The 12157-nt window shown below is 33.7% G+C and overlaps 1 protein-coding gene across 50 annotated transcripts in view; it reads left to right on the top strand.

The window, feature by feature from the left end:
• The window catches only part of ANK2 (ankyrin 2), a 330735-nt gene that overhangs the window by 190768 nt on the left and 127810 nt on the right, over window positions 1–12157 (top strand). For 38 of the 50 annotated variants that reach the window (XM_038581813.1, XM_038581821.1, XM_038581822.1 and 35 more), the window contains exons 6-9: window positions 4618–4803; window positions 5242–5265; window positions 8366–8464; window positions 9669–9767. In XM_038581813.1, coding sequence (XP_038437741.1) covers window positions 4618–4803; window positions 5242–5265; window positions 8366–8464; window positions 9669–9767 — 408 coding nt within the window. The remainder of the gene's footprint in view (window positions 1–4617; window positions 4804–5241; window positions 5266–8365; window positions 8465–9668; window positions 9768–12157) is intronic. The other 12 variants (XM_038581808.1, XM_038581814.1, XM_038581812.1 and 9 more) reach the window with 1 other exon arrangement.

The raw sequence follows: 12157 nt of genomic DNA, 5'->3' as shown, positions 1-12157 counted from the left end.
TTTAAAGGAATAACTTTTAATGATCAGAAATGATTTGTAAGATATTTGTCTTAGCACAATTTTATGAGGAGTATGTCATGAAAAAAATTTCAGATTTTCTGAAGCACAAATTATGGCACATAGTTGTGTGACTGATTATAGCAACAACTAAATAGAATGTTCAAAGTCAATTCAATATCAACATATTCAGGACATCTAGACATAAGAAGGGGTTAGCGTGGGCTAACTTAGAACATGGCTTTCTTTTTCCTATGCATATCCTCCGGTAAACAGAATGGGCTTTGTTACCTAGGCAGATTAAGGAACAAGTTCAGTGGTTGCTTAGAACAGTGACTTTTAAGCGACGCCCAGAAACCCTTGAGTTTGAAGACATTGCCTCAAGGGGCCACCAGAAGGTTGGAAGTGGGTGACACAGAAGAGAAGGCAAAAGAGTTCCATTGGGCCATGCTTCTCCTCACCCCTTTCAACCAGATCATGTTTTTTTTTTTTTTTTCCTTTTTCATATTCTGTGTCTCCACTGATGAAACTTAAAAACTCTTAACCTGGAGTGAAAGATGACTGATTGGTGCTTGTTACCCAGAAACTAACTGGAGAATTTTTAATGTCCAATATGACTTCCTTTCTGAACAATTAAGTCTTTCAGTGAAATAAACATGGATTTCCTCATACCCTGTACTGGGGGAAGAGATCATCGTAATCTATTAAATCCACTTCCAGTCCCTTTGGCAGAAAACTTTTTATGGAGCCAATTGCAATAACTTTCTGACAGCTTATTCTCATTAGTTAAAAACAAAATCCCAAGAAATCACTATTAATGGAACCATGTTTCTTTTTTGCTTATGATTGGAAAACACAGCTGCCCAGTGTAAAAATGATTTCAGGTTCTCTATTTAACATACACAGATTTTACACTCTTACCACATGGGTGCAGTGTGAATTTTGATTTGGGGCCATTTTTTTTTTTTTTTTTCTGAGACACTAATTATGTCAATGAGTAGGATGTGATTATCTTCAGGCAAAACCTGAGTACTAGATGAGACTCTATTTCTGTATCAGGACCACTGAGAAATATACCAAAATAAGGCAATCTGTGCATATTTTATTTTATTTTCTTGAATGCAGCATCACTTACCCAAAGAAACTGTTGCACTACAGAGTTCTCCTATTTACCAAATAGACTTATTATTTCTATCATATGGTTTAGGAAAGTTCAGATTGCTGGTATTCTTAGCTGTCTCAAGGCTCATTTGGTCTAGCCCTCTGTAGCATTTTCGTGTGGTTTCAAATATCCCTTTATGTATATTGCATCAGCAGAGCCCATGTTACAATGTGATTCCCAGAAAATTAAAACCCTCTCTGATTTCTACACAAAAATGAAACTCTCACAAGTGAATCATATGAGGTTTTGAATCATAGCTTAGACACATATATGCTTGTTTTTGTTTCATTGTTTAATCATTTAAATAACTAAATTTTTTTTCCCAGCTAGACATATATAAATTTAGTTGATTAATCCCTCACCGTTCATCCTCATGATTATCAAGAAACACACTTATGGGCTGACCTCTGTATATTCCCTTTTAATCTATCATTCTGTAAAAAAATACCTACTATCTATACAGGGCTTTATGGCTGATTATGGTTTGATATTTTGTTATATTACCATCTACAGTCTTATGTACACGTGTGAATATGCCTGAAGAAGACATTCACTCTGAACCTATTAGTAGACCTAACTTGTAAAGATTAATTACTAATAAAGACACTGTGACCCCTTTAAAAATCAGATAGTTATGAGATTATTCAATATGTCAATGAAACTGCTGTTTGAAAATAAATACTTAAATATTTGAAATTTCCCATAATTATAGCAATTAGCATTGGTAAATAAATGATGGAAAATGAAGCTACTGAATTTTAATATGGGTTTTCTTTTCATAAAGTTAGTTGAGGTGCTTGAATATTTTCAAATATCCACCCCTTCCCCCATGAACTATGGATTAGAATAAAATGCTGGTGGTGGACACCTAAAATTAAATTCTCTGAGGGGAATCCTCTGTCCCCTCAGTACCATTTTTATAACTCTTTAGTCTCCTCCTCTTTCTGAGTGTTACCAAAATTGAAGGCTAAAAACTTTTTAATTAGGTTCTGTACTGTCAGCAAATGCCTTGTCTTTAAGATAAAACGAAGTTTGCACTCATTTTATGTAAACTATCACAGTGTTGCAGTGGATCATCAAATATATATATTATAAGGAGCCTATTCTTTCCTCCATAACAGAGTGCTTAATTTGTGCCAAAGTTCTAAATTTAGGCTACTATTTTTTTCTTTTTTTTTAAATTTTTATTTATTTATGATAGTCACAGAGAGAGAGAGAGAGAGAGGCAGAGACGCAGGCAGAGGGAGAAGCAGTCTCCATGCACCGGGAGCCCGACGTGGGATTCGATCCCGGGTCTCCAGGATCGAGCCCTGGGCCAAAGGCAGGCGCTAAACCGCTGCGCCACCCTAGGCTTCTATTTTTCGCTTTTACAGCCCTACGTGGTTTACTCTTCCATTCTACTCAGTAATGTGTTTATTTAAAATTCAATTCTTATTAAAAGAAATTCAAGTCTTTTGTGCAATAGGAAATCATTTTCCCTCAAAAATCTAAAGTTTTAAAGGATCATCGCTGAAAACAAATTGAGTGGTTAGATTAGGGTAAATTGCTGTTGTCCCTAAAATGTAATCGTTAATGTACGATCCTATTACCCTCTTCTCTTCTGTGAATGGAACCTTCTAACTGAGACTTGTTTTCAAGCTTTTATGGAGTAAGAGAGGTTTTAATATAAATAGAGCCTAGGAGATATCTATTTTTGTATTTATTTGCCACTTTTCCATTAACTGAATGCTTATTTCTAGAGAGAAAACATAGCTTCTAATTTTTCTAGCATGGTATCTATCTACTCTTAAAACTCTTTTGACTTTGATGATCTGTGCTGTTGGTTTTTTTAAGTTGTTTCCCAAGTTTAAAATTAAAAATCTGTTTTTTTCATTACCTAGCACATGTAATTTTGTATCTAAATGATCTAAGTTATATAAAATCTAACTAAGTGCAAAATTAATGAATTAGCCTTATCTACCAAAAGGTGTTAGATTACATTATGTCCTAAATTTGCCAAATTAATTGGTAATAGACCATCCCATTGATAGTTATTATTGTTCTCCTGTAAACAATACAGAGATATTTAGTAACAGGGTTATTTAGCAACTCAGTTAATTACATAATTTATTTCCTTGTCTTGGCTACCATGTCTTTGATTTTCAGTCAGGCTTGATTTCCATTATTTCTACCCTTCCCACCTTTTCCTTTCTGTAAGATGGTATTACTTAAGGTTGGTTCTAATTTTTATTTTCCCATTCTAAACATTTAAGCACATCTTATGTATAGTATGCTTTGTTAAGGAATGCAGATGTTTTACCAAAGGAGAGCAGAAACTAAGGAAACAATCTGATGGAGCCAGTCCATAGTATGGCAATTGACAGATTATCAGTTGCTTTCATCTTTTTTTAAATTAGTTTCAGAGGTAGATTTTAGTGATTCATCAGTTGCATATAATACTCAATGCTCATTACACCATGTGCCCTCCTTAATGCCCATCACCCAGTTACCCCTTCCCCCACTCACCTCCCCTCCAGCAACCCTTAGTTTGTTTCCTAGAGTTCAGCTTCTCTCATGATTTGCCTCCCTCTTTGTTTACATCCTATTTTATTTTTCTTTCCCTTCCCCTACATTCATCTGTTTTGTTTCTTAAATTCCACATATGAGTGAAATCATATGGTATTTGTCTTTCTCTGACTGACTTATTTCACTTAGCATAATACCCTCTAGTTCCATCTGTATTCTTGCAGATGGCAAGATTTCTTTCTTTTTGGTGGCTGATGCATATATCCCACCTTTTCTTTATTCATTAATCTATCAATGGACACAAAGTATGGAGCTCTTTCCATACTTTGGCTATTTGGACATTGCTGCCATAAACATTAGGGTGCCTGTTCCCTATTTGTATCCTTTGGATAAATACCTTGTAGTACAATTGCTGGGTCATAGGATGGCTCTATTTTTCTTTTTGAGGAACTTCCATACTATTTTCCAGAGAGGCTACACCAGTTTGCATTCTCACCGATAGTGTAAGATGGTTTGCCTTTTTCTGCATCCTCACCAACATCTGTTGTTTTCCTGAGTGGTTAATTTTATTTATTTTTTTAAAGATTTTATTTTTTATTTTACTTATTTTTTAAAGATTTATTTATGTATTTATTCATGATAGACATAGAGAGATAGGGAGGCAGAGACACAGGCAGAGGGAGAAGCAGGCTCCATGCAGGGAGCCCAATGTGGACTCGATCCTGGAACCCCGGGATCACACCCTGAGCCGAAGACAGACGCTCAACCACTGAACCACCCAGGCATCCCTGAGTTGTTAATTTTAGCCATGCTTTAATCTTCACAGTAATACTTAATCCTTTTGCTTTCTTCTCTGTCTTAATTATTGTTTTAAAATTAGGGACATTGCTTAGAGTTGAATCCCATGCTTCCCAAAGTCAATGGAAGATTTTTTTCTTCTTCTATTTTGCTAGGATGGCTTCACGCCACTAGCTGTGGCACTTCAGCAAGGACACAACCAGGCAGTGGCCATCCTCTTAGAGAATGATACCAAAGGGAAAGTGAGGCTGCCAGCTCTGCATATTGCAGCTCGGAAAGATGACACCAAATCTGCTGCACTCCTGCTTCAGAACGATCACAATGCTGACGTACAATCCAAGGTAAAAGCTGAACACATTTGTGGAAGGGAACTCTTCGGCTGCCAGGTTCCTCCTGGGGAATGAGAAAGAAGTAGGCCATGGTGATAATGCAAAATTACTTCCGGTCATCAAAAGAGCTAAATTACTTTCAGAGGTATTTCAAAAAGAAGGGGACTGTCTATTGGGTATAGTAACAAAAAATTTAAAGATACTTTTCTTTTAAGGATGAGGTTCAGCTTTCTAGAAATCTGCTTATTTATTCTATTTGTATTAAAAAATAATAGAAACAAAATTAGAAAGATAAAATAGAATTATATAGTGTTATGAATGTCTTTTCTCGGTAGAATGTATTTTGGCATGTTGAAACGGTGTATCCAATTGCAGTAGGCAGGTTGACGGTTTCCTTAATTTTGCACTGTGTAATATCTTCCCTCTCTTTCTCACACCACACTGCTTCAGATGATGGTGAATAGGACAACTGAGGTACAGTATTATGGTTATACCAAAATATATCTTGTTTTTATTGATTTTACTTTTTTACCCAATTAGAATAAATGCTCACTAATTCATACTAATGATTGGAATTTTCGTGAGTAGGAAATTAGTTTAAAAACTTTTCCCATAATTAAGGCAAATGAATTATTCAAAAAATTTAATGTAACATGTATTGGAAGCTATTTTTATCAGGGAAACTATGTAAATAGCTTATTAGAATAGAGCATGAAATGAAACTCTTCCTTACTCTGTATTTTCTGAGAGAGCTTTACTATTAACTGTTTGCCAATATGAAATATGATCTTCTCTTAATGAGATTTCTCAGGTTAGAGATTAGCAAAGTGAAATTTAAGGAGATATCTTTCCCAGTGTTTTATCCTTTCATCTTGCAGTTGCCCTTTTCTTCCGTACTTTTAAAACCACATTGTATATAATCAATAGTGATATTGAGCATATCATAATCAAAGCATTTGCTTTTATCTTGCTAAGTCTTAACAATACCTGACATAAAATCATCTATTTTCTGCATACCAAAGTAAATCACATTGATCACTAGGAATATTCAGTTCAGAAATCTATCAGTATTCTGCGTGTGGTTTTGTGTGTGTGTGTGTGTGTGTGTGTGTGTGTGTGTGTGTGAGCGTTTAGCGGACTCCTCCACCATTGCTACAGAGAGGCACTTACACGAACATTGTTGCAAGTGTATTGTAAAATTTAACCTGTAGTCAAAGACAAGTGACTCTGTAGGTTGATTTTCACTTTGTTAAGAAGACTCTTTAGACTAACATCTGGTGATCACTGAGTTGTGGAGCTAGAGAGGTTTTGAGCATTCATTTAGTATTTACTGAGAGTAGTGTATTTATAAAACTAATATCTTGTTTATTAATAAATTTACCTATTGAGATGTGAATATACTTGAATTAGTCATATTATTTCTTCTGTTTTATATCTGTGAATGGAACTTAGGACATAGATTTTAAAAAAGGCCCAATTGCTTGATGAAATTGCTCAATACTGGAACCATAAAGTTTATATCTTAACTACTGATTTTAATACTTGTAACTTATAGGTGATTTTTGGTGATTTTTTAAGAGATATTTTTTAACAAACTATAGAAATTATCCCTGAAAGCACTGGGTGTTATACTATATGTTGGCAAATTGAACTTAAATAAAAACAAATGTAAAAAAAAAATAAAGATACTGTTCTGGGGAAAAAAAGATCTTTTTAAAGCAATTTTGGCTCTAAAACAATGTGTTGAAAACAGTTTGGGAAGGCTTTACTGAGTTAGAAATATTTCTTTAAGGACAATAGAATAACAAAGAGGAGAACCTTTCCATTGATAGCCCTGTAGAAAAGTAAACTGAGCTTTCTACCTTCAAGAGAGGCAAGGGTTCCCCTGAGGGACTTATAGAAGGTTTGTGTTGGTTGTTCTGAGAGTCATAGTCTGAGGCATCATCATGGATGGTTGACGAAGCTGTGTCACACAATAAATTGGTTTATTTTTGCAAATGAGAATAATAGTTTGAAAATGATTCACCGGCAATCACTGTTTTTTTCTGAAATTAACTTACAATTTAAATGATGGACGTACACTCAGGATATGTCTGTATGACAGGAAACATCAACATAAAAATGAAAAATTTCGTCAATTGTTTCCTAAAATACAAAAATTTGACATTTTATAAAAATAACAGCCAGGTTGTAACCTGATTTTTCCCTCCATTTTGACATGAATATTTGGCATCTTGTAGATGCAAAAATATCTTTACCACGAGTGTGGGATTTGGATTGATGGTTACTATTCTTATTTTGTGTCTTGTTTCTCTATAGTCAGAAATTATTTGTAGCTAATTTGGATGATAGCACAGAGGGATTTCTATGTAAGATACCTGAATGCTTATTTAGGCCATTTAAAAACATAGTCACCAAAAACTATTTATCAAGTGAATAGTAAAATAATGATTGTGATTTAGATAATATTTCTTAAAAACAGTATTATAGAAATCAAAGTTCATTTCAAATAAAAGTGAATGATACAAAATAACTTCAAAACTGCAGGATATCATATCCAATTTTGTAAGAACAGACTTTATTGTTCCTATCATCTTTCATTGAGTAAAGAGAATTATGAAATTATGGAGAGCAGGGATAATACATTTTTCATACTTTAAAAAGAAAAGTTAATGTACTTCTCTTGTGAAAATGGCAAAAATTTCTAACTAAATTTCATCAGAAAAAGAAATGAAAGGAAATATACTTTTCTTCCATGAAGGTTTTCAGACTCATTTTTTAAACATTCTGAGAGTAAACAGTTCTCTAATGCCTATGTAATTGATTTAACCTGCATATTTTATTTTATAACAATCTTATTGATAAAATTTGTTTTAACTAACATTCAAAATTATGTTCAGCTGAATTTTTTTCTTTATTTTATATTTACATTGATGCCAGGTGTATTGTTTAATCTTTGTTTTTTAACTTTTTTTTTTCATTATTAACAACATAGTCTCACTAAACACAGTTAAAGAAGACAGAAATATGACAGTGTAAATGATGTGGAATGAACAGTATATCCTCTATAAGAGTTCCTCACAACATTTTCATAGTTCCAAAAACACAGTGCCAACCTATGCTGGCTTTGGGGGGATTTATTTTTTGTTTGTTTGTTTTTATTAAAATCCTCAAATAAAACAAAACAGTTTTTGAGCCTTTCTCTGGAGAAAAAATTTGTATTCTTAATTATGTTAATCCTATGGCTGAAACCTTGTGTTGTTAAACGTATTCTATTTCTCTCTAAAGCTAAACCAGCTCATGAAACATCGTTTTGTATAAACAATAAATCTTGTAAACAGATAAATCATTTAGCTAATTAGAAATAATGTTGCCAAGAAATGTATTTATTTACCTGCTTATCTAGTTATTTACTACCTCATAGCACTAAAGTTTAAAGAGCCTTATTAAGGCATTTATTATCATAATTGTATTGCTCACATATTAGGTCATGTGATTTTCTTCACTAATCCAGGGACTGCAGCATATGGAAGTGAAATGCTTTACTGACTGTCATTTTCTCTGCTTTCCGTAGAGTGGTTTTACCCCTTTGCACATTGCTGCCCACTATGGAAATGTCAACGTAGCAACTCTTCTTCTAAACCGGGGAGCTGCTGTGGACTTTACAGCTAGGGTATGGATTAAAATAGTTTCTCATTTTAAATAGCAGTGAATGGACATTTTACTAAAGTAAAAATGAACAATAGTAAAGGTTTGCTTCTTTTTCCTTGTCTGGATCTATGTTGGATATATTCGATTTTTCATTTTTTTCTTTGAATCACATGAAGTCATAATGCCTCGATAAATGAAAAATAAGCATGAGTAAATCCACACGCAAACAAATCACTTGCGGTAGTTAAGGACAATATTAATTCTGACATCAGTGTGAGTAGTTATATTTAAAGATCACTCCATGAATCATAAATGAGCAGCTTCGAGTCAATAAATAAACTGTTAGAACATTAGATATCAAATGTTTAAGTACATTTCTATACTGTTTTAATGATTATGGGGCACACGATGTGACAGAAAAATGTTTTTAATGAATTCAGAATTCATATAAAGTGTCTTACCAAAATACATTACAAGACATCATGTTGCATTGTATGTTTAATGATACGCATCACTGGAAAGAATTCACTTACATGATAATTACAAAGCTCAATGTAATTAAAATGAATCAATAAATGCAATATTTGAATATTTGCAAAATTATGATACAGAGTCAGGTAATATTCTTGCCATAATGATGATATAAGATAGCCAATAAAATAAATAACCATAATTCATATATATGGTGTTTTGTCCTGAGAAGCCTTCTGTATTGAAACTATGTTGAGTTGTTTTCAAGTTGTTTTTCATACTGAATTATTCTGAAGAAGGTGTTTTTAAGAATCATTTTCTAATGGTTATTGAATATGTATATTTGTATTCTATTTTAAAGCACAGATAGAATCTTTCAGTACATGGATACTGTAGAAAGAGAGATAGACTTTGGACTACTGGCTCTGTCCTAAGTAGAATCTGAAATATTTATTATGCAAAAGTGCTCCCTTTGTCTCTCTCTTGACAATGTGTACAATGTAATGTATGCATTCAATACATATGTCGTAGTTACGGACTAAGTTATGCAGTTTCATTCCATTTTTCATTCTCTAACTATAGTGCTTTGTGGTTTATGTGCTTTTCTGTCCCATAAAAATCAAAGACATTGAAACTTTAGTAACCTTGAATCAAATTACTGTGGGTCACAGCCTTCTTCATGCCCTCCAATGCAGTCTCTAGCATCATGCCCTGTCATACCCAACATGCTCTTGTTTGGTCTTTCCATGGTGTAGAATGGAATCACTCCTCTGCATGTGGCTTCCAAAAGGGGAAACACAAACATGGTGAAGCTCTTACTGGATCGTGGTGGTCAGATCGATGCCAAAACTAGGGTGAGTGTCTCTGTTCTTTCAATTTCCTACCAATTTTGCTTTTTTGTATTCTTTACGCAGGCACCTTAAAATACCAATCCCTAAATATAAGCAATGTGTTTTCAAGGAAATTGCTTTCCTGGATTCAATTTAAATCTCATGCAATATTTAAAGGTTTCTCCTTGTAAAGTGGAATTAATATTTGCTTATCAGTGCTGGGGGAATGGGACGCTAGCCCCTCAATGAGACAGTTTTTCAAGTCCTTGTTTATTTTGAGGGACAAAGACCAAAGACTGGACTGAAGCATCTCTGATTACTAGCTATAAATTTCAAAAACCCAAACTTGTAAGCATATATTGTGCTATAAGGGTGTGGCTTTTACATAAATATGTTAAAATACATGTTGACAGTCTTTTGCTTCTAACTTTCCAATTTTTAAATCATTTTCTTAAGACATTATGCTATACTGACTTGAGGAGGAGATCTGCTATATGCTAATGGAGCAAAGGCATCTGGTTATTACGTTGCAAATTTGCTCATTCCAGTTTGGTAAGAGGCAGTGCCCTTCATTCATTTCAAATTTTTAAAGTCAAATATAAATCTGAGTTTTATCTCCTCCCAACAAATAGATAATAAAATAGGCAGGAAAATATAATTGTTCGAAGTGCACCCTCTGAAGGCAGACTACTTGATTTCAAATTTACTTCTGCTACTTACTAGCCATATGATATTGGCAGTTTCTTATTACCTTCTCTGAACTTAGTCTAATATCGGTACCCATCTCATATGGTTATAAGAGAATTAACTCTTAGCTATTATTATTTATCTTTGTAAAATAGGATGGATCAATTACTTATCTACTCATAATTTTTTTATTATGTTACTGAAATTATATGTAGTTACTTCCTTAAACATTTAATCAGTACTTCAACTCTAGTTCTCTGGAGTAGCCTTGATTAATCATAGACTTCCGCGAAACATTTTGAATTATATGATGTGAGAAGTCTGTAAAAGATAGCAGATAAGATTTGTCCCTTGTGATATTTTATCTTCACTTTGTTTAATCCTGGGACTTTATACTCTCATAGTCGAAGGACTAAGGATCAAATCTAATTCCTCTGCAAGTCTTGAGGCTAGAAAATGTTTTTATTTAATAAGCTTTATCATCTTTGAGTTTTAAGGGACTACACCAGTCCCAGACTATAAATTCTGGGTTTTTAAAAAGATTTTATTTATTTATGAGAGAGAGAGAGAGAGAGAGAAGTATACACATGCACACAAGCATGAGGAGGGGTGGAGGAGGAGAGGAAGAAGGAGAGAATCTCAAGCACACTCTCCACTGGGCACCAAGCTCATCTCTAGGCTGGATCCTACAACCCTGAGATTATGACTGTAGCCAAATCAAGAGTCAGACAGAGCCATCCAGGCTCCCCCATAAAATCTGATTTTTAATGACCTCAGAAAATGTTGCTTTCTTAATCCCATTTCTCTACGACATTTGGTCCAGAGTATCTATGTCATATTATCATGTGGGAGTTCTGGAGTGGTTTGCTTTGTCTGTCAAGATCTTTGTTGTACTGTCTACTGTCTTTTCATAAGAGTTTTACCTGATTTCTACCCTTTGCTTTGTTGACATGCCTTTTCCCTTGCTGTGCTGTAGGTATGCAGAAGTTGGAACAATTGCACACACACTGCATGCTTTGCTCACTTGTTTTTCATGTTTAAAGGAAAGAGTTTGTGTGCCTGCTCCTTTAAGTATATTACAAACATTATGTCTCCCTTTACACTTACATCTCTGTTTCTATTGATACTCTCTAATAATTGAGAGTATCAATGGAAAGAAAGCACTTAGTAAATCAACAGAATTTTATCTTAGCCAGTGTCTTAAGATTCACATTATTCTTATTAATATTTTTCTGGAGTATTCATTCATTTTTGAAGCAATTGATTTTGTTTTTATTGATCATTGCAATATTTCCTTAGTTATTCAAAATATTTCCTGGCCTACATACATTTGCATATGTAATTTAAGTCTAAGTCCAAATAGGCAGTGCGTTTTCATAAAAAGAATACTAAGATATGGAGAAATGGACTCATGCTAGTTCTGGCATTAAATAATTGTCCTTGAGCAAGTTGACCAAATGTAAGCCTTGGTTCCTTCTGTGAAGGGAATATTTGGACTGTATTTCATCCAGAGAAGCCTTTAGATATACAAATAAATTGAATTTCATTCAAGAATTTATAAAGCAAAAATAGATTTTATAATTGTGTATATTGTGTGGACATTCTCTTCATTTACTCCTTAAATGTAAGTTAAAGTCCTTCCTCACCTCTAAGGAACAGGATTTTAAAAGCAGTTCAATTCTTTTAATTCTGGCTGTAACTAAAACACCTGTATCTTTTTTTTTTTT

Source organism: Canis lupus, chromosome 32 (genome assembly GCF_011100685.1).
Source record: "Canis lupus familiaris isolate Mischka breed German Shepherd chromosome 32, alternate assembly UU_Cfam_GSD_1.0, whole genome shotgun sequence".
Lineage (NCBI taxonomy): Eukaryota > Metazoa > Chordata > Mammalia > Carnivora > Canidae > Canis > Canis lupus.
This window is presented reverse-complemented; position numbering and strand designations above follow the sequence as displayed.